This window comes from Colletotrichum truncatum, assembly GCF_014235925.2.
Source record: "Colletotrichum truncatum strain CMES1059 chromosome Unknown Contig_0008, whole genome shotgun sequence".
Classification (NCBI taxonomy): Eukaryota; Fungi; Ascomycota; class Sordariomycetes; order Glomerellales; family Glomerellaceae; genus Colletotrichum; species Colletotrichum truncatum.
In genome coordinates this window covers 2,323,215-2,345,686 of record NW_027222405.1, presented here as the reverse complement: position 1 = coordinate 2,345,686, position 22,472 = coordinate 2,323,215, and the positions used below count along the sequence as shown (strand labels likewise).

The following is a 22,472-nucleotide window of genomic DNA, read 5'->3' as shown; positions in this document are numbered from 1 at the left end:
GGTTCTCATATCATCAAAATCATGATCACATCATTTCTGGAAAGCAAACCATAAGTCTATACTCTCTCGGGGCCGTCAATATATCTAAATGTTAATCCAAGGGCCCAATTCATTTTTTCCTGCCTAAGCTCCATCTCCAGAATGTGGCATGTGGCATGGACGAGGAAAGTTGGTAATCAGTAAGCCTTCATCTATCTAGATGAACTTTTTATTTTGGAAAAGCAATCATATTTGAAGTTAAGAAATAGAAAAGAGAAAGAAACACCACGATTAAACAGAGTAATTTAAAAACCCTGGTTCATTCGTTTCTACACTACAAAGGGTACCAAGTTTGTATATCTCAACATGATGAACATGCCGTTGTCTAGAAGGCAGGCCTTGTTCAATCTTCCAAAAGTATCAGCTGTTCAATCACCTGCAGTAATAGGCGACCTTAGAAATTTTGCAAGAAAAAAGGTGTCATCCAGAGTCCTCTAATAAACATGTGACACCCGCATTCAACCGGGCCTGTGAAATGTAAGCCTCCATCCTCAAACACACGGTTGAAAATCGCAAGCGTGGTTCTGTAGAAGTGGAAATCCAACTGGAGTTGTTTGTAATTTATCATGGGCGGCAATATTTCTTGTCTTTTCACATCGATTTTGATGTCGCTTCGCCATCCGCTAGTCCGGGCAAGTGCTCGCCATCCTTCTCGCTGGCTTCGTGAACAGCAGTTAGGCGAGTAATGTATGCGGCTCTTTGAGCACATGTTTGGCGAGAAAGTGGGTTCTGAGTTGATCTAACTTGGGCCGGCAGCTGAGAAGAAATGTTCACATTGGCCAAGACGGGAGTGATAGTGTTGGATGCAGTGGTACCTTGCACAGTGCGCTCGGCCATTGCTCCTCGGACAGCAGCTTCACGGCAGAATTGCTGTCCATTTTCATGATTCTTCCAAAAGTCTTGATAACTGTTGTAATGAGTAAGATGCGGTTGGTTATATGAGCCAGCAAGCATTGTGGCGTTGCGAGGGCGCTGGTGAGTTAAAATTTCTTGGGCGTTGCCATGGGCCGAGTTGACATGGGCCGAGTTGACATGGGTGATTGATTGTCGATTAGCGGCGTTCCATGCGGACGACCCTACTCGAGTTGGTTCAGGGCGTATATCTCCAGGTGCTTGGATATTGGCGGCACTGTTAGTGACTGGCATAGAACCAGTATTTTGGGCCATTGTTGTCTGTGTTTGATGAGCTATAGTAGGAGTAATGGCGCCCAGAAAGCTTCGATAACCTTCTTCGGCTATATCTAAAGTCTGTACCGTAGGCTGGGATCCGTAAGTCAGTGTGTACAGAGGGAAATACTAAACGCCAGGATATGGCTTACAATGAGCGACTCTTTGGCCTGCTGAGCGGTTACTTCCGAGGAAGAGGTTCCAGGTATAGCAACTTGGCGAGTGCTAACTTTGTCATAATTATAGTTATTCAGAGAGATTTGAGTCTCGAATGCTTGGGCTGCACCGTCTTCGAGTCTCGCGTGCTTGCGGGGACGGCCACGCCGGCGTTTGGCAAGTGAAGAAACACTGGGGGAGCGCTGCTTAGGCTGGATCGGGTTTTGTGATTGCATCGTGTAGGTTTCAGTTTCCTTTTTCTGTCGAAGATATGGCTTTCCAACATCCGATTTCAGAAACCTCTCCGGCGATGGCTGGTAATCCTCGTCACTGTCATAGACCCTTCTTTTGTTAGTCGACCTACCGACCCTTTTACCTTTTGCCCCAACGATTAGGTCAAGTGATACCGCATCTTTGGGATTCTTGAGCTCGAATCTTGGCTCTGAATCAGGAGAGTTGTCTATGATGTATGGTGAAATGTAACTACCGTTTCCTTGGGTGGGTATTATATTCCTGAGTGGCTTCTTGATGCAGGCTACGGTGCTCATTCCGAGGTCATACGAACTAGGCATTTTCCCCATCTCTGTATGGCTAAGTGTCATGCTTCCGGGCGCTGCGTCTTTCGATGTCATCGGGTAGGATCGAGCGGAACTTCTGTTTTGCTGATGACGCATCGAAGACGTTTCGATCTGAGCAGATCTCGTTTTGTAACTTGCTTGCGAAGTACCAACATGAATAGTTATGTCGTTTTCAGTAGTTCGTTTCTGCAATTCCGTTGGAAAGCCTGAAGCTATTCCAGTCCAAGGACGTTGGTTATTTTTCTTAAGCTGGGACTTCAGGTAAAAGCCAGTACGGTCTTGGTTTAAAGCGTTGCCAACCCCGTTATCTTTCCCAATAGTTTGGTCGATGGTACGTTGTGGTCCTGCGTCAGCATGTTGGCTCTGTTCGACAAAAGGATTGGCTTGAATAGATTCCGTAGAACTATCATGCAAGCCAAAATCAAGTGGAGCATTTTGAAAAGTTGACTGTGGACTCAAAAAAGATCGACTGTCAACCTCGTTGGACTCCTCTGGGGTACCACCTGCGGTTGCCTCAAGCTGGTCGTTCTCTTGTAATGCTGTAAAGTCGAGATTGGTGAACAGAGCCGGATTCAAATAATAATCCCTGACATGAGCATCGCCGGCAGGAGTGTCCTCATACTCCATTCGTTCAAGCCATGGGTTTGGCACTCGGTCCTTGACGACACAAGAGACAGCTACAGGAGCTTGCCCTCTTTGCTGGTTAAGCGTGGAACGACACACGTGCAAAATTGCAGGTTCGATAGGGAGATCCACAAAGTTTCTGGAAGTGCCACGCCACTGTCCAAGGTTTTCAATGAGGCAACTGCAATGAATCTTGCGCAAGTATGTTTTTGCCTGCTCAATCTCATGTGTGAAAAGTATGTCGGTCGGCAGCTGGGGCCGCATAAGAATGTTGCGCTGATCCACAGATAATTCCATGCACTCAGCATATCTAATAAGATCAGACACTGTAGTCCGGTCGATTTCTTCGCACCATGCCGAAATCTTCTCATGGCATTGTATGTAGGTTTGGACGAAGGACGTAGTTTGTTGAGTAGAAAGCTGTAGAGTCTGAATCGCACTCGAGAAAGGGAACATTCTGCAGAGTGTTGAAATGAGTGCCCATTGCACACCTATTGTGAGTTTATCCCATTCTTTGTTGATGGCAGACGATTCGCCAGTGGCACAAACGCTGTTGTGGGGTTGCCATTCTAACTTACGGCCACACTTCAGCAGAGGGCTATGAGGTTCAGGTCCAGGCGATCCCCAGTCTAGGTCTTCCGTAACCGCAAACAAGAAGTTTTTGAAGCTCTCTCCTCGGTAGGGCATGCGCTGAATGCCGTCTTTTGTATCGCAAAGAATATTCATCTGTATGTCATTTCCCTCTCTGGCTTCGCCTTCCCTGTCTTTGTGAAGGGTGGATTGAGCCGCAAAGCCCGAGCCGAAAGCCTCATTGTTATGCAGGTCCATGTAGTGTTAGAAAAATGCAAAGCAAGTTGAGAGTTTTACTGACTCACCTTCATCACACACCGAATATTGCTCTGTATTGTCTCTGTCATTGAGCACATTTTCGGACCTGGCTTCTTTGAAAACCTCGCTAGGACCTGGGTTCTGGTCGAGGGGTATGGTAGGAAAGGCACAATGGCGTGAAAGTTCAGGATCAAACACAGGATCTGGAAGCGTGAAAGCTGGTTTTTGTATGCCCGGTTCGATCACCTCAGCGTACCGGCCTGGTTGGTGAGCCAAGGTTGACAGCCGCAGTTGCCTACCCTCGCTGTTGTGCTCGTATTCCTCCATTGTGGCGTGATGGACGCGCAGGACACAGAATTTTTGAAATCGATAGGACACTTACAGCTAGTTCGTTGAAGTAACTCTGCTATTCTCCATCACCTGTTGATGAATGGAAGTGATGAAAAAGCTACATGAAAACAAGTGATAAAAGAAAAAGGGTTATGATGCGTTGGTCAAAAGCGAAGGCGAAGGTGGGAAAAGGAAAAAAAAGGCTTTGGACGTGTGGAAATCAAGGGTAGGTAGAATAAAAACAGAAAAGGAGGGTTTGTTTACGTTGAGTCTCCTCTTTAGAGAAGAGTAGGCAAGAGCGTCAGCCTGGGTGGTGGTGGTGGGGGCACTCCTTCCTTCAGACGATTAAGAGATAAAGAGACTAGATATAACGTAGCAATAAACGTCTGCAGCCCGATGAACCGGAAAGGCCAAATGTAAGTCGGTAGTTCAATTTGTCACATCCATCCATCGGTTTTGTTATGAGATTGTTAGCTCCAACTTTCCTCTAGGTAACGAACCTCCTAATTATTCTTGTCACCGTGCCCCCAAAACCAGAGTTAGCTACACCCCACGACATCAGGTTGGCCATTTAGTGAGGAGTGTCTAATTTTAATTCTTATTTATCCAAAGTATTAGGCTTAAGTGAGCCTTTGATACCCCGTTTAGATATCTCGAAACGTTTAATCTGTCTCTTAGGGCTTGTTTCAACCCAAATCGATCACTGATTAAACGGCCGCAAAACTACGATTCTGAGGAACATCATGTAAACACAAAGATAACGCAGAAGAAAAACTCTTAAACTGCCCTAGCCACAGTGCCAGGTGTCTATATTTATAATACGCCGTCGTCGGCGAAAGAAACGGGTATACTGACTGCCTTGACGCCTATTATGCTTATAAACCAAATTACTTCCTGCAATACCCATGGATGCAATAATTACGTAGAACCCCCCCACCGAAATCCCCCGAGTCCTTCGCCTTCAACGCCAGATACTCCTTGATTCGCTCCAAGCCGCTTCCGTGACAGTCCATGTGTAGCTCTCATATTTGATTGGGGTCGACAAAAGGAACGAATTTGGCTCTATCTTGATACCGTTCGCGGTCTACGGCAAATGCCTCGTAACCGTCGCCCTCTTGCTTGTCATCTTCATCAAGCGTCGCCTCAATATTTCGCTTGTTTCCGCTTGTGCGTGCGTCAAACTGCCCGGCTCGAGGAACATGTCTCGTTGCGCTGGATACGTTTCTCTGGGCAGTTAAGATATCCTCGTATGCCTGCAGCATCCTCTTGCCGTCTTCGTCAAAGTTGGCTGAAAAGCGTTGCACGGAGACAAACTGCACGCTGGAAACCATGCCCTTTCCGTACACTGTCATGATATAGGCAGCAGCAACAAAGGCAGATCGATCATTGCCCGTCTCGCATACGACAAGGACTTTGCCGCCCTTGAAGTTGCCGTTGTCGATGATCATATGGCCCTCCTGCGTTTCCAACGCCTGACGACGGTAGACATCTAGAAGATGGCTGTTGATCTTTCTCACAACCTCTGGAAACCCTCTGATTAGTTCATAGTTGTCGGCAACGTCCAAGTACTCGACCAAAATGCCGAGTGACTGGGCTACCTTGTCAACGCTCATCAATCGGGCTTGTGCGACTCTTGAATGCCGTGAAACAATGATCATTGTGATCCCTTCTTTGGCGAGCCAAGCCTGGTCGCGGGCGACAGATAGAGGGCCAAGATAAAGAAAGTCGAGAATTGATTGCGCTTGACGACGGGCTTCATAACTCCAACCGACTGACCTGTCGGTAGCCGTCTGATTCACGTTTCGAGTGATTATGTTGAGATCATCGCTCGTCAAATGCATTGAATCTACGTTGTCGTAGGAAGGAACCAGGGTAGAAGCGTCAGATCCCTTGGGAAATGTCATAGGAATTGGGATGTAGGGCGGGCTGGGTGGCCTATGACTGTATGGCGCAGCAGCGATGGCGTTGGACACGCCCTCGTTTGAGGATTCTGTCATGTTGACTTTTGATGCGTGATTGGCGGCGGGTGACCACTGTAGATGAGTGGCGGGGGGTGTTTCGCTATCTCTGTGCGCAATGACTCGATCTACTCAAAAACGATAGAACCTGGAGCCCAATATCTCGTGAGGTGACTGGTAGACGGGAAAACTGCCGTTTTTTACTGGATGAGCTGATGCAGAAGCAAAATTCTTCATAGGATAAAAGGCTGGCTGGGTAGCGTGAGCGTTGGTAGTTGTGTTTGTGGGTGAGCAAGAAGTAGCAAGAAGTGAAGTCAGTTGGTGGAGTGGGAAAGTCTCCCGGACGGTAGACGCCGAGCAGTGGGGCTCCGGCTTGTCCAGGCACGTGGGATCTGCATTGAAGCAGGCAACCGCGCCTGGGTGCCCCTGCGTCTTAATTTGACGACGCTTCTTCGACCATTTAGTTCCCAACTCTATCATGGTCAAGAGGCACGTGGCTTGTCAAGTTTTGGTTTTAGCCTTTGATGGTAGGTTCTTCTCACTGACTCGACAACTGAAGTGAGCGCTGCCACATTGCCGAGAAAGCATAATTGACCGCCTGCAGGCTTCAGAAGATTCTTTGTTCTTCAGCGAGATATAGTGATGAAAGAAGCCCGAGTGACCCCCTAATGCTTCATGTCAGCTGGTGAAGATAAATACAGCTGAAATTTGAAATTTTTATGTTCGGTTTTAAAAAATATTTTTTAATTTCTGGGGACGTCCAACGCTCAGTGTGAATCTCTTAATGGAAAGACATAATATTCCCTTTCGGCTTTCACTGTGTAACAGTTACAATACGAAGGCCAAACAATTTCAAGGTATCATTTGTTGCAATGCTACAGGGCTGGCTAGCCAAGACATTCGGCAGGAATGTATACGCTGTCCTTTTCCCCGCCACTTAGACCATGCACGAATATATAAGATGATGCTTGAAGACTGATCCGTAGTCCAGGTTACCCGTCGCATCTGAATCATCCAAAACATGCGCTATTAGAACTTTCATTCTGATATCCCGTGTCGTTTTTCAGCTCCGTAATCAAGACTTGTCATCATTAGATTTTCATGCAACGCTTTCACAGAAGTGAGGCAAATGGCCACAAAACGGCATAACGGAGATTGAGTTCGCAACGGTGCATGCAATTTTTGAACAACCGATTTATATTGAAGCGTCAATCATGTCAAAGGTAAAAAGGGCTCGTAGTCGAGGTATCTGCGTATCACCCTCGTCAAGCTTCCTACAACTCCTCCGAGAAGGTTTCGCCCTTCTTCTCAAGGGCTGGGAAGTTGGTAAAGCCGAGCTCATATACAAGGCCAAGAGTCATCTTGGCATGCTCAAGCATGTGGTCAAAGGATAGGTACTTGATAAGATCATCAACACTGTGAATGTGATTGTCCGAGTACTCGAAGGCCGACTCGATAACGAAGGCAGAGGGGTAACCTGCCTTGCTGGCAGAGGCATGGTCAGAGCAGGCGTAGCCACACTTTGTTTCAATGTAAGGAATCTTGCAGTACTATTTGGGCTGTTAGCATTGCCAAGAAATTGTGCTAGTTACGATGGGGGGCGGACTTACCTCGACGATGACCTTCTTGATGAAGTCAGTCAGTCCAGCGTCGACAAAATCGGTGATGACGCCGACGCTCTCAGGCTGGCCGGCGTCGAGCGTCCTTTGCACGAAACCAGTCATATCCTGCTGGAGCATGGCCTTAACATCGCGTTTCTCCTGCTCGTATGATTTAAAGATGGCCTGGCTACCAAGGAGGCCACCCTCCTCAGCGCTGTACCAGTGGAACTCGATAGTGTTGTCGGCTTTCCCCTCAACGACGTCTTTGGACTTAAGCAAGGTGCGCAGAACCTCGAGGATGGTCATAGAGCCACTGCCATCGTCGTCAGCGCCGGGAGCGGCGAGGATAGAGGGCAGCCACAAGTTGATGGAATCTTGATGGGCACCAATGATGACGGTGCGGTTGGATTTGCCGGGAATAGTGACAATAATGGAGCTTTGCTGCCATGTGTGAGGGAATGCCTCAGCAAAGACATGTTTATCAGCACCCGCATCCTTGATTATAGAGTTAATCTTGGAAAGCAGCCACTCTGACGACTGGCGGCCATAGTCGGACTTGTAGTAGCGGGTGTGGAAACTTGTGAACTTCTCGAGGTTCTTTTGGATCTCGGACTTGTCTAGATCCTTGATTAGAGGCTTGACCTTGTCCTGAAGATGGCACTTCTCAGGGAAGACGCTCTTGGCCTTGGCCGCGGTGTGAAGACGGGCGGTGCCGAAATCCTTGTGGTCGGTGATATCGAAGAAGCGATTGCCATTCTGTAGAGTCGCGAGTCAGTCGCAAACCACAAGACAATAGAGTCCGATGATGTCTTACCCGGCGAAGCTCCCACTTCTCCTCCTCGGTGACCCAACGAGTGTCGCCAGGGGCGAGCTCAATCAGGTACTTCTCAGGCTCAGACCCAGCGGGATACAGCTGGACGTGGTTGATCTCATCCTTGGTGATAAAGCGGGCACTGGCCGAGTGTGCCAAGATAGCGAGGAGCGAAGCTTTAGCGACCTTCATGTTGAGCTTGGGTAATCTGGGGAAACAAGAAGGGAATGATGCGGGAGGTGGGCGGGTGGAGGATGGTAGAGAGAAAACGGCGGCGTCACGTCGTCGTCCGCTTTAAGAGGTAGGTACCTACACTAGCTTGACAGGGACGTACTGAGACAGCTTACGCAGGACCCTAGCTCCCCAGCCTGGAACGGGTCCGACGGCGACAAAGTCCAATCATCGATGAGGTTTTGCCAAGGAGGCCCACATTTGCATCATTGCCCCTCCAGTATCGTTGCCTGGACACAACACCCGCGTTATCAGACACTACCAGGATCTCGATAAGATATCCGTACCTTACCTCGGATATCCGCCCGCAGCGCATCACGTCATATTGAACTAACAACTTCCTTAGGTCGTCTGCGGCTCTTGTCAATTACTTTTGGAAGTAAGTAAAAGGCGAGCAACAAGCCCGTTTGAGAATCACAGTGCTAATTCCAGCATCTACTTTGGAAATCTTACATCTAGGCCGCTTATGAATTCAATGCGGCTTCAGCAAAGTCGTGGATGCCCGATGGGGAAACGAACAACATGAGACACCTCTCTCCCATAAGCATCAGACGAACCATTGGGCGCCGGACTTGCAAACAGTTCCTTCTTCTCAACTCCAAACTGCGCAAAGTCCCTTGAACCAAGGAGAAACTCGCGACAAAACAAATTCACCAGTCACCTTCGACCCCGGCTGATACTTTAGCTTTCAAACGTACACTTACGGGACATCTTTTAGTTGATTCTTGATGTCTTTGAACTTCCATCACCAGAAAAAAGAGCGTATGTTAGGCCCACTTGAAGGTACGTTGCTAGTTTTAGGGCCAGCTGTTGTGGGCGATACCATCGCCGGCCACAGGTCAATGAAAGTATAAACAATATTCCGATCTTGGGTGGTTCATACCAAGCTGCGCACAAGCACAAACCAGATTACTCTTGTAAGCTTTTTATCTTGTGACCTCTGCACTGGATGAGCTAAACTCAACCAATACTATGGATGTATGTATGTTGGCTGGGCGTGCGATGATCAGCGGCATCGTTCCAAATGAAACTACGCCACAGCTGCGCTCCACAAACATGTCAGGAACCAGGCACCACCTACAGTTCAAAAGTAAAAGCCATGAAAACCCCAAGTGACTTATTTGTACCCCTGAGTGATGGGAGTGAGCTTGAAGAGACAAGTATGTCAGATTGGCTACTAAACACCCAAGTGTAATCCGACGGGATTCGCTGGGCTCAGTCAATTGCCGACCTCACGTATTCGGGTCGAGGGTCTGACCGCCCTGTAGCATCTGCGACTCCAATACCAGCACTATAGTAGCTAGCAAAGGTGGAAGAATTGGCGCTTAGGTGCTCCTGTCAATCCAATCATAACAAATCGGTGCTCGAACAAGCATACGTGCCTCTTCGGCGCGGATATCTTTCCAATCCACTCCCAGACGCTGCACCAAATTACCCAATCAAGCTCAGCTGAGACGGGCTCCCCGAATAAGATAGCCTATGAAGCAGCTTGGACTTACCCAAAAACATGGGGGATCAGACCTAGCAAGCGGATGAGAACCTTTCGTCCCATGACAGAAGATGATATCATAAAGAGGAAAGATCGCATTTCCCCAATCCCCATCCCGGCGCAACTATAAAGGCCTCGGCCACACTGCAGAAGGATCTGTGGTCGCGACGCTATCAACCACCCTGATCTGATCTACAACTCAATCCTGACGACCGACGATAACCTGGTTGACTCCTCAGACGGCCAACCGCCAATTCCTTCATCACTTACCCCAAATTTGCTTATACCATGGCGGACTCTAAACCCCAAAAGAAGCACTTTGACCTCATCCAGCGGGGGGTCAAAGGGACGAGCGTGTCAGGCATCCTCACTTTTGTCGGTCTTCGCGGCCTCGACCCCGTGCTGCAATACAAGCTCATCGCTGGCGGCTGGGGCGCATCCATACTCTCCAAGCTTGGTATCAACACCCTTTTTACCCTTGGCGCCGCCTCGAATACAGGCATCTCCTTTCTCGATAACCTCAACCTCCCGCTTCCGCACCTCGTCCTCCTTGGCATGTCTGTTGGTTCTTTCGTCAAGCAGGCTTACTGGCTCATCAGTCTTTCTGCCGAAGAATTTGGCCCTTCCGCTGCCCTCACTGTGAGCTTCTACAACACCCTCGTCAACAGCGCCAATTCTCTTCTTCTACTTGCCGCCTCTACATCCGTCATGGCCTCTCCACTCTACTTCCCGGGCACGTCCCTGCCGTATCAGGTTGTCCTCGGCAGCGCCTTCTTTGGCCTCGGCATGTACTTCGAGACGGCCTCCGAGATCCAGCGCAAGAAGTTCAAGGCTAAACCCGAAAACCAGGGCAAGGTTATCAAGGAAGGGCTCTGGAGCTGGGCACGCCACATCAACTACGGCGGGTACGCGCTGTGGCGTGGGGGTAACTGCATGGCTGCGTCCGGGTTCATTGGTGGTACTATTATGGGCGTGTGGCAGGCCGTCGACTTTCTTACGCGAGGAGTGCCGGTGCTGAATGATTACTGCTCCAAGCGGTACGGCGAGCAATGGACACAGTTCAAGAAAGAGGTTAAGTGGGTATTGATTCCGGGTATCTACTAATGGATCGGACCGGGCGGAAGCTTCTGTAATCAATGCTGAGGCTCTGGCACATATGCTGACTGAGAGCCGCACCGGTCTTTTGTCAAACAGTCATCACGGCGCACTGAATGGCTTGTGATGAGTAAGTTATGAAACAATTCATACATTGGACCTCATATAATGGTATCTAATGTCGAACTACTCCTACGACTGGGGTATGTGAATATCCTGCAGGTGCGCGGACTTCCCTCCTATACAACCAAACCACGTATCCTATGCCTGCGAAGAAAATGTTGGAACGGGACAAAATCAATAGTGCCCAATGCTACCCAGCCCGCGACCCAGCGGGCATATGCTTCCCTCCCTATGCGCCGTACGCGGTCGCTTACATGCTGTCTTCCATCTGCCGACTCCTGACCTTGGCCCAGTCATCACGCTCCTTCTTGCCGCCCTGCTGCTCCAAACCCATGCCTCGCTCGACCCACTCGCGACTACCCATATGGCTCAGACGCGAGAGCGCACGTGCGAACGCAAAGGCCTCTTCATCTCCAGAGAATAGGCCCGAAAGGCCCTTGATGGAATCGATATTCTGGTCCAAGTCTTCAAGTAGGTGGCTCATTGCTCCATCGCCCTGCCCCGCTTCATCCTTGCCTTGCTTACCAAGTGACTCTTCCAGCTCAGCCCGGGAGACGAAGAGCTCAGTGAGAGGCTTCTCTGTTGTAAGAACCAGCTTGGCATGTGATTCGTACACGGCATCGATAAAAGTGATAAAACGCCGCGCTAGATCGCGTTGGCGGTAGGTCATGCCAGGTACGTCGGTAACGATAAAAGCGTCGTAGCTTCGCACAAGCTCGAGATAGTCAGCGGCAGACGTGGGCTTTCCAATAAGCTCATCGAATGTGAACCATGCGCAACGGCCACTGACTCGCGGGACATGAATCTCGCGACCCCAGACCTTCTGTACCTCTGGGTGCGGCTCTGGGGATTCGGGATCGCCGAGGAAGCGGAACCATTTCTCAGCATGAGAGGCGGCATGCGCGTCGAGAGGGGTGTGGTAGACTCCAGAAGGAGGTCTAGGGATCTTGCGGTAATCTGTCGGGGAGTCTAGGTTGATCACGTGGAGTCTGCTCTTGAGCAGTTTGATCGCCGGAACGAAGGATTCGCGCTGAATCCCGTTCTTGTAGAGCTCGTCGGGATGTCGGTTCGAGGTGGTGACAAGTACAACGCCATGCGACATGAGTGATTCAAGCAGTCTGCTGATGTTAGTTGCTGCCGTACTACCGACTTCAGGTGTTGCCCTTTGAACAGTTACCTTCTCAGAATCATGGCGTCCGCTACGTCCGTACATTGAAACTCATCGAAACAAAGCACATTGCCTTTCTCTGCGATGTCTGCCGCAACAAAAGGGACGGCATCTACGTCGTTGCCGTACTGCATCTTCATTTTGTGCAGGCGCTTGTGGACATCCTGCATGAAGTTGTGAAAGTGAATGCGTGTCTTCGACTTGACAGAGCTCGGTAGGGTATCATAAAACAGGTCCATAAGCATCGTCTTGCCGCTACCGACGTCGCCATAGAGGTAGAGTCCTCGGGGCAAGTTGCTCGGGATTGCTCCGATCGCGGCTTGTGCCTTGCCGCCGCCAAACCAGGACCCGAACATCGATTTTGCCGGCTTCAAGGACTCCAGAGTCGGATGTACGACCGCGGGCGCGTGGTAGTTTACCAGCTCATCGTGGAGGTGCTGGAGGCTCTGTATAATGCCTATTGCCCATATTTCGCATCAGCATGTGATCCTAATCGTCCTCTAGCGATAAATCCTACCTCTCTGGTGCTCGTCGTTCCGCAGGATGCCATTGTCGACACGGCGGTCATACTCTTGAATTGGACCAAAGTCGTCCCTTTTGACTGCGTTATGTTAGTCCCAATACCATTGCCTGTTACTACTGAACCCACCACCATTCTCCTCTGTCGCGGCCGCTACCGCTGATGATGCCCTCCACTGCCCAACATTTTTAGTGCATGGCGCCGAAGTCCTCTGTGCGACTGTGATTCTGGTATTTCTGGCGCTTGACCTGCTCGCAAGACAGGTTGTGCAAAGGGACCGCTGGAGAGTGGTCCGTCTCGGGAGGCTTCGGCTAACTGGTGGCGACAAGAGTCGGCGGAGGGGAAGGGAAGATGTAGTAGCACCGCGCATGGTGACTTGCGGGCAGGCAGGTCAAAAAAGATCAAAGTCTAGGGGTATTGATGCAGAAAAAGACATGCTACGCGGTGCGCGCGCTCTATGCATTTGCTTGACGATACCACATAAAAGAGTGTGATAGGAACAAAAATACTTGGCCAGTCCCTGGAAAAATGACGCTATTGCCTGGCGCCGCCGGCGATACATGTAGATGCCGAATTGACGGTAGGTGGAGCTGGCGCTTTGGCTGACCTCGGGAAGACTTTTTGGCCAAAGTGGTCTGTGCAATGGATGACCCCAACTTTCCGAAGTATCCCCTTTCCTCCGCATCTGGCTAGGAGGACCCTGTGGCTGTGTGGCTGGTGATGTCTTCAGCTTCTTGACACCAGACGATCAGATCGAAGGGTTCCAACTTCATCCTTTCGAAGCCTTTATCACGAGGAAGCAAAAGATCATATGGATCAATCAAACATAGATTATCTCCAATTATCGTTGTACAAGCTTCAAAGTGATTTCGAGATGGAAAGTTGAATTTGGTGCTCGAATACCCTGAGACAAGTATTAGAAAGGTCGGTACCACAGAAAATGGGATACTCAACAGATATTCTTACATCAGAGACGGGAGATAGCAACTAGGATCTCTTGGCATAGTTAATCTGCCTTTTGAAATGGGTGCCTTGCTGAATCCATTCGCAAATCAATCTGACTGGCTAATACAGCATCTCATCTCGTTGCAACAACGGTCGTCCTCCAACTACAGATTAGTCTCATGGCCTACTTAGCAAGCTGCAGTCTTGGCTGTATTTGATAAAGATTAGGTTGCAGAAGTGCAAGTCTTCTGGAGGCTGCGTAGAAGTGTGTGCGGTAACGGAACCTGTTCCGTGTGGCGAGTCAAGCAACGATGTCATCATTATTTCGTGGTGCGCCCATACCCGTGGAATCTGCCGTTGGCATGTTTTGATGTCGGAAAGCCTAGGCCGAGACGTAAGATGCAGTAGTTGGGGAGAGGTTTCTTTTGCAACAACAGGTCTAAATGGCGAATAAGGCGTGAATGTTCAAACCCATGATAAATGCTAGAGGCTGAAAAAGGGCGTATTTCGAGATTCGACCCTGCGATATCCAAATGAAAAGGGAGCCGCAGAAGAACACAACTTATAGGCTCCAATGAACCATCATACAGTAATAAAAAAAAAAAAAAACGGGCTCTAACGACAAAAAAAGATCATAGAGCTACTTAGGCAAATAGTGCACGATTGCTAGAACCTTGCGCACAGCCGAAGCTGAAGCCGCGTATTCTGCTTAACCTGAATCAAATTTGGTGCATGTATCGATTGTTCTACTACTGCCCTAGAACAGTTCCAGAATGTGTCATGAATAGCATACCCTCTTCGCCAGCGGCACGCCATCATATTGGCATAGCCGCTCGTGGAACGGGGACCCGTTGTGATCCATTGTCCACGATAAGGCACAGAAAATCAATAACCCCATGGTATGATTAAAAGGGGTCCTTGGCAGACGTAGGGGTATGGCCGATTCTTACTCGAGAAGAACGGTGGTGAAAACCTAGCCCGAAAGGCCGACAGCTCGCATACAATATCCGTCAAGCCCAGCGACCCTCGCACAGCTCGCACAGCTCGCACACCTTTTATGAGAGCATCAAGAACAAATAATACCAGGGCTATTTGTGGGACTTTCTGGGCTCTCTCAACGTCTCAACTTTGACCGGGCAAGCCCGCGCCTGATCACCTCCTCAACAGGAAGGTAGACTTGCCTGAATGCCCCTTAACACCAGAGCGCAGGTAAGATAGCGACAAGTAAAAGCAAGCCCAGAACAAGATCCTGGATTTTGGTGCGTTGGCGGTAATGCAAGATATCTCCATGCATTGCCTCCATCTCTCACACCGACCTGCGTGGGCAAAGCCATGGTCTCAGGCCAAGCTTGCTACGTGGTAGCCGAAGGTATCACAGCGTATCATATGGAACAAAAAGATCAACATGAGCCTTTCTGGCAGTCAAACATAGCTCTGCATCACAGGGATAGTTGCCGAATGATAGACAGCTGCACCTCGATCGAACACAGGGTCAAAACGACGATCTACTGTTCAGCCGACACGTCTCTACCCCAACAAATCCCTATGGAGTCTTACGTGCCCAGAAGCGGGCATAAACCTCCGGACTGCGTTGGGGGAAAAGGGGGGGTGTTCTGTTCCGGTATACCTGGAACGGAGAGCCACCCAAAATCCTACAGTACACATGGAGATGTAGTATGGGGCGAGGCTCCTGCTCAAAGCGACCGTAGAAACCGTCATCCGCTTGGGCTCCATCAAGTTGGAAACAACTAATAGGCATCAGTGCTATGCTGTCCTGCTCATAGATGCCTCAAACGCTCACTTGGGTTGAGCATTTGTCTGTGGAAATGTTCAAGGTGATGTGCTAGGGTACCCTAACCTTGGTTCGTCTTCCATCTCGTGGATCGCAGCGGGCTTCGGGCGTACTCAGATCCCGTCTATAGCCCTGGACTGTCTATTATTCTCACCTGAGCCAAAAGGGTCGGGTTTAAGCCGTTCAACGCGGGTAGTGTGGAGCATAATGCAGAAATTCATGGCCCATATTATGTTCCAAGCAGGTTCCTCTAGGCTAAGACGTGTAATTTCACGTTGAATATCCGTATACATAGCCTAATGTTGGCAGTGGACATACTTGTTTCGAACCCCGCCGTTGTCCGCTCGCAAGCCAAACGCCTTTGAGGTAAGCCTTGAAAGGAAAGCAGTCGAGGAAGCGCATCCAGTAAGACGGATTTGTCGTGTCAAAAAATCCAATTCAAGAGGGGCTGAACACCTGCAAGCAACACGCTTTCAAGTTTGCCTGGAAGGCCTTGCTCGCTGAAAGCCAGGTATCTGGTCAGCAGTGGGTTTTTCCAGTGGCAAAGCGTGCAGGAAGCAACAATACTTCCAATAGCTAATGGTTTTTGGTAGGAGATAGAACAAAGACGGGTTTCCAGTGCCTGTACTTTATACATAGTTCACCCGAATAATTCATTGTATTATGGAAGACGCGAGACAGCGACGTTGTGCTGCCCGAACAATCTCATTTCCAATACTGCTATAATACCTAGAGCCACTGCAACGGCAGATCTTAATCCAATATCGGCAAGGCAATCACCTACAAAAAAAACTGACGAATCATCGAGATAAGTCCTTCGTCTGGGCGCAATGGTTACTATCCCAAGAATAGGCAGGGTCGAGATACGGCGCCATGTTGCGGGACGAAACAGGGAAGGCGACAAGGGGAAATCTTCATGGCTGAAGAAGGCATTCGTGCCCCGCGTCAGCAACTGGCTGAAACCCCACGATCCAGGAGCCGATGGGGGCGTTGGGTGTTTCTTTCCCAGCCCCAAGATCACTTTTCTGATCGATAAACCTGAGAACTTGATCTGCCAGGTGTGTCACCAAAGTCGCTTTGTGTTTGATGAGAATGCGGATACCGAAACTGGGGCAAGATTGTCTGACAGTGTTCCTGCAATCATGCCCTGTGGACATATTGCAGGGGCAAGATGTCTGTCTGAATGGCTTCGAGACCACGACACCTGTCCCTTTTGCCGACACGAACTCGTCTACAATGGATGTGGGCATCAGATACCTACCCGCCACATCACAAAGGAGGAGATTTTCCTCATACCTCCCACGATACCAGAAGGCGGCGATATACCAAACCTCTGCATCTGGTGCTACAAGGATGCGCAAAGAAAAATGACCGAGGCACGCTTCAAAGCTTGTAAGCGTCGGTTCATACAAGCGAGGAAACGTTCCATTGCCTCCGCCATTAGTCATGACGACAGCTATTTGGCACAAAGGAAGGCTGATTTGGAGAACATCATGCTGGATGAATACCATATCAAAGTTGCCAATGCGTGGCTGGCCCACTGGTGACATTTGCTTCGAGGAGACCCACCAGTGACATTGCTTCAAGGCCCACAAGTGACATTTGCCTAGGGAGGCCCACAGCGCAAAACGATCAAAAAAGGCATATCTGATTGGCTGCGGCTCTACGGAGCAGCTCCGGTCTCTTAGGCGACTGGCAACTGGCAAATGTTGGGTGAGACACACGGTGTAAAAATCCTCACTCAAAACGGGTAAGCATTGTCTAAGCGAGGGCTGCTGTCGATAGGTCCTCTTGATCGGGGTTTCTTTTCTTCCTCTGTGCTTCCTCGCCCCCTGGCTTGAAGCCTCTTATCTCACAAGGAACCCATGACCGGCAAGTAACTTGGCGTAGAAAGATTACTGTTTAGACGAGCTGGCTTATACCTTTCAAACATTCCCTGCGGAAGGCTTTTGGCCCCATGTTAGGGTCTGTGAGCGGGATGTCAGATGTGATAAATGAGACTCAAAGTTACAGCTTCTAAGGTGTTACTGAACCAGTATTGCCAGTCACCTTTTCAGACTTGTTGTGGGAGAACCGGGCACTATAGCAATCAGGTACTGTCAGATTGTGTGATAGCAGGGCTAATGCATGTCTGTTATGGCGGTGGAACGCGCTGGGGAGGCGGGCAGCAAGCCAAGATGCACAGGCGAGGCACCCCGATGTAGTACATTTCCCGAGTTCAGAAGATGAACGAGAACGAGGTCAGATACAGCCGAAAATTCTTGTGCCTCCCCCCTTTTCAAAATAGCGCGGTCGAGGCGGAGGAGGGAAGAGGGGAGGTAAGGGGCCGAAGTGGCCAAAGAGAACAAAAGCATCGAATCTTCAAGCTGCCATTTGCGCCTGGCACTCGGCGTGCCACACCTCGCACTTTGGCCTTGTGGTGCTGGCTACTGAGCGAAATTAGTGGGCCTTGCTAGAATTTCATCACATACCGCGCAAGACGGCGTGTCGTCAAACATGCGTGACATTTGTGTGGTGGAGGGACCGCACAGAAATGGATACGTCAGTGAACATGAGAGCATAGTAGAAACGAGCGGTGCGGTGACGCGCTGAACGGGTAGAGCTGGGAATAAATGTGGATCCCGGAAGTAATGCTAGCGCGGCTTAGGGACAGACGAAAGCAGGGGGTTTGGCATGGACCAGCTTCGGCAACTTATTCAACTCCAGGCAAGCTATCCGATTTATGGCAATCAACGGTGAGCCGACGGTTAGTGCAAATATCGTGGGCCAATGCTTTCCCATCGAGCGATCGTGGGGGCCTGGAATCCCACTTGGGCAGGGTTAGAACATTCCTCTCACCACCACCTCCTCCCCCATTCCCATGGCCGTGGTGCACTTCCGTCCCCAATTTATACCGGCCTCCAATTAGCCAGGAAGTCTCCATTTTTGACGACTCCAAGCCATGTTCCATTCTCCATGTCTCAGTGCTCTACGGAGCATCCGCCTGCCGCTTACCAACACTAGCAGCCAGACATCCACATCTATGAGCTCGTGCTGTAACCCCAACATGTCCCGCCTTCCTCCGCTCTAAGACATGCAGGCAGGCCTAGGCAAGACATCTCCGGTTGCTGTGTCTGCCGGATGCTCCTTGCCTAGAATCTACTCATATACAGATCGCTTTTGGAGGCAAACCAAACGAAGACCCTTAAGGGTTGTCCCCGCCTGAAAAGCCCCAATCTACAGACCCTGGGCAAATAAGACGAACCATAGCGTTTCTGTGGCCTAGGTTTGTACAGCGATGGGCGGCTTTCTTGTCCTTCGGATGACTCGTGAACCCACACTCAGGACTTTGAATCGCCCACGAGCAAACATCACTCTTACATCATCGCAGAAACTGACAAGGAACCGTGTATCCCATCAACAATGCACACTAACAAGGCAATCCTCTCAGCTATTTTGGATGGTCTAGACCACAATCTGTTCTTCTGTCGCTCTTTTCCATCAGCTCTGGGTTTTCTCGCTATTGCCACCACGTCTGTGAAGTAAACACCATGAACCACTCACAGGGTCTTCCGCAGTGAGCTTGGGCGTGCTGTGTCTCTTACAACTAACAAGGGCAGTGAGTTGACAAAGACAAATAAATCATATTCTTGAGAATCTTTCTTCAACTATGTTCGGGTATCGGCCATTATGATGAGCCCCCCCAATAGAGAACGCACCATTGTTTATCCACTAATGGTGCAAATATACCGACTTGTCTGGCATCCCGCATTCTACGTTTTCTCTAACAACATGGACACGACCGATGCTGCCGTCAACGGACCAATACTTTCACATGATAAATAACAAAAATAAAATAGGAGTCCAGGGTTCCGCGGCAGCCCCGGGCTTGTTTCCCCCGGGTATACCCATGCTGTGCCGTGCCTCGTCTCTCGTAGCATTACCGCCGCAATAGCTTAACGAGTCCTACCTCACGCCGATGGCCCGCCTATCAATCCTTATGAAGGAAGACGCAAACATTCCGCTGCTGTTTTCAGACTTTGCATCATCCTCGCGCCACTGGCGGCCTGTCAGCAGTGGGCAGGAAAAGAAACGAAAAATTAAAGGTCCGTTTCTAATTCCTGTATCATCCCTTCTCATCACCAAGAGTAAATCACAAGTTTTCGCTTATGTTTTGCCCCGGCGCCGCCGTTGAAGTCTTTTATGGAAAAGCCAAGGGGGCTGTGTGAAGCACCCTCTCCCACTTTCTACTTCGAATGATATCAATACTCTACATTATTGAAGGCGACTTTCTCTCCTATTGGCTTCTATTCCAGGGTCCTAATTTCAGGCAGTCAGCTTCTGGTCTCCGAGGCAAATTCTTTAATGTCAATTAAACCCTTCGCCCCCTAGGTGGTTGATGACCTGCTGAAATCTCTTGAGGCCAGCTCCACTAGGAGGCGACTGTTCCCAACCACATACGCGGGTTTCCACAAACCAGATCCTATGCTAGATCTTTCTTGCCTCTGATTTCTCTTTTCAAAATTCCGACGCCCCAGTTCGCCTCTGCATCAGCCGCTTCGTTACCCGCCCCCCCAATCTTGCATTCATCCATGCTCACCTCGGGCATTTCCTCTCCTTGACTTTAAGGTGCTATATGTCCATCAACACCAGCTAAAGCGATCCGATCTGAATTGTGATTTGGCATCCAAAAGGCTCTTAGATGCAGAACCCACCCCTTGGCCGGCTGCTTCGCCTCCTTATTCTGCCTAGCGGCACGGTTGGCTCTAGTCTGCCAGCGTCTTGGAAGAAACCCCTACTAAACCCTAGCACCCTTGCCCACCCTCCCTCGGACCAGCCTCGGCCATGTTAGGCAGGGCCTCCTCCACTCGTTTTTGTAAATATTTTTCTTTGATTGCTCATGATTTGCTGGCTCTTCACGCTTGCTTTTACTTGCAGTAATATGTCATACCTCAGGGCCCTTGGCCTCGCAATGCGCACTAGTTCATATTCCAACTCCCATCCTCATGTTTCGTCCTCTGATGAAACAGATGCGAGCTAAAGCCTCCTACCCCACTACCTTCTACTTCTGGTAGATGACCAATATCTTGTGGCATCTAGTTGGATTTTACTCGTGTCCATTTGGAAGGCATTTACCCGCTTTCCAACCCCTCTCGTCCTAAACACTACACCTTTCTCTAGAATACCGGTTTTGCCATTACTTAATATTGCGGTTCCGAATCAGTAGAAAGCCAATGGATGCGGTCAGTACCTCAACCTGATTTCAAATAAACATATCCACGCCAGCAACGGTCGGTAGCGGCCAAAGAACGATTTACCAACATATTCGTATTGCAGGAAAAGGAACGGAATCGTATCCGAGACAACCAGCGCCGTTCACGGGCTCGGAAGAAGGAATACGTCCAGGAGCTCGAGCAGCGTCTTCGAGAATGCCAGTTGAAAGGCATAGAGGCCTCTGCAGAGGTTCAGCAGGCTGCACGTCGAGTCGCGAACGAGAACCAGAAGCTACGGAAACTTCTCAACAACGTGGGTCTAAGTGACGAGCAGGTCGATCAATTCTTGAAGACCGGTACAGCCGAATATACGGACCGCCATAGACTACAGAGGCACCCTTCGGGAAGCAGCATGCCGGGGAATGCGGCGTCTGCATTAGACAGTCTTATGGTTGCGAGGAGGCCGGATTGCCTCGACTTGACCAAACCATTACGTTCACCAAGCCAGCACACAAACACCGACCAAGTTCTTTCGTATGACACGGGATCTAATTCTCCGGCTGACAGCTATGCTGCCACTCCTGAGGATGCTCGTCAATCACCTTACGGGATGGAGTCTGCACCTCCCATTGGCATTCCTCAAGCGGCTTACAGACAGGTTGGCGAGTTGCCAGGTCAACGGTTTGCCACCGAAGATCAAATCAGACACGGGGCAAGATGGCCTCCAAACCACATGCAGCCGTCTAGTGGCCTGGTTATGAACTTACAGGGCTATGGAGAAAACCAGACAATCGACTTCCACCCATCTTTTACCAGCGCAGACACGACGAGCACTCTACCACCGAATTGTCGCGCACAAGTTACGCCTTCATATTCTGCGTACGAGACAATACCTCAGCCTCCAAACTTCATTGCCTCCCAATTAGGGGGTGGCAGCGCTAGCCATTCCGGTCCTGCCTCGGTGTCTGATACAGATTCGAGCGCAGAAGGCCGGCGATCACGACAAGCTGGCAACGTGGATGCATACCCTTGGATGCCGTCAGATACTGTTGTAGGATCACATTACAACGCCCGTGAACTAATGTGGAATCAGTATCCTCCCCCTTCTCCACGAGGTGGCCTAAGGCCTTCAGACAACCAACAACACGCAGATACAATCCACGTGCCGAGTTCAGATCGCAAAATGCAATAGGAAGAAAGGCCGACAGTCAATCTATCCACACCATATCTGTGAAACTTGTCGTAACTTTGCTTCGTAGCCTCGGGTAGACAACCGGATAGTACCCCTGTGTCCTCAAGGTTTTTGTTTTTCTAAAAACCCCAGATACAAAATCTTGAAGAGGACTACGAAGTTGAAGAAAGGAAACGGAAGTACTGTTGTATCCCTCCCAACAAGGGAGATCAAGAGAAGGCAAACAAGAACAAAGCCGACGCAATGTGCCTCGAACACCTTCCGTTCGCCAGGACCGAAACCGTCTGGTACTTCGAGAAGTTCAATCAAATGCCTGTCAAACCTTGAAGTGTTCTTTGATACGGTATAGCATTGACGAGTATGTTTCTCAAGTAGTGAGGCTGCGTACAACTGACCATCAAAGGCCATCACTGGCTCGTTTGGTAGCACGATCAGTGCCCTTTTCCAAGGGTTGGAAAAAAAAGAACACGAATTCAAGCGTCTCTTAAAGAAACCAAGAAACCCCGTGATTATATTCGCTGACACCCTGTTCTTGCAAGCATTGCTGTTGTTCTTGTCCAGTTACTGTACCAGATGTGTCAACCACAGCAACGACCAAAATGTCCGAACCAAAGAATTGTGTTCTTGAATCTT

The 22,472-nt window shown here is 49.7% G+C and overlaps 6 protein-coding genes across 6 annotated transcripts; 3 read left to right on the top strand and 3 right to left on the bottom strand.

Moving 5' to 3' along the window:
- Positions 1-4,744: 4,744 nt before the first annotated feature.
- On the bottom strand, positions 4,745-5,719 carry CTRU02_212111 (dual specificity phosphatase; the record flags this gene model as incomplete). Its single annotated transcript, XM_036725061.1, has 1 exon — positions 4,745-5,719. The coding sequence occupies one exon, from the start codon at positions 5,717-5,719 to the stop codon at positions 4,745-4,747; it is 975 nt and encodes a 324-aa protein (XP_036583226.1).
- A 1,235-nt stretch (positions 5,720-6,954) lies between these two features.
- On the bottom strand, positions 6,955-8,284 carry CTRU02_212110 (peptidase family M28; the record flags this gene model as incomplete). Its single annotated transcript, XM_036725062.1, has 3 exons — positions 6,955-7,230; positions 7,291-8,037; positions 8,096-8,284. The coding sequence occupies 3 exons, from the start codon at positions 8,282-8,284 to the stop codon at positions 6,955-6,957; spliced, it is 1,212 nt and encodes a 403-aa protein (XP_036583227.1).
- A 1,816-nt stretch (positions 8,285-10,100) lies between these two features.
- Positions 10,101-10,916, top strand: CTRU02_212109 (uncharacterized protein; the record flags this gene model as incomplete). The annotated part of the gene is made up of 1 exon (XM_036725064.1): positions 10,101-10,916. The coding sequence occupies one exon, from the start codon at positions 10,101-10,103 to the stop codon at positions 10,914-10,916; it is 816 nt and encodes a 271-aa protein (XP_036583228.1).
- A 364-nt stretch (positions 10,917-11,280) lies between these two features.
- On the bottom strand, positions 11,281-13,088 carry CTRU02_212108 (Protein AFG1; the record flags this gene model as incomplete). The annotated part of the gene is made up of 4 exons (XM_036725063.2): positions 11,281-12,148; positions 12,208-12,655; positions 12,716-12,799; positions 12,848-13,088. The coding sequence occupies 4 exons, from the start codon at positions 13,086-13,088 to the stop codon at positions 11,281-11,283; spliced, it is 1,641 nt and encodes a 546-aa protein (XP_036583229.2).
- Positions 13,089-16,285: 3,197 nt separating this feature from the next.
- On the top strand, positions 16,286-17,002 carry CTRU02_212107 (uncharacterized protein; the record flags this gene model as incomplete). The annotated part of the gene is made up of 1 exon (XM_036725065.1): positions 16,286-17,002. One exon carries the CDS (start codon positions 16,286-16,288, stop codon positions 17,000-17,002), a length of 717 nt encoding a protein of 238 aa, XP_036583230.1.
- A 3,666-nt stretch (positions 17,003-20,668) lies between these two features.
- Positions 20,669-21,839, top strand: CTRU02_212106 (uncharacterized protein; the record flags this gene model as incomplete). The annotated part of the gene is made up of 2 exons (XM_036725067.1): positions 20,669-20,677; positions 20,772-21,839. 2 exons carry the CDS (start codon positions 20,669-20,671, stop codon positions 21,837-21,839), a joined length of 1,077 nt encoding a protein of 358 aa, XP_036583231.1.
- Between the last annotated feature and the right edge of the window lie 633 nt (positions 21,840-22,472).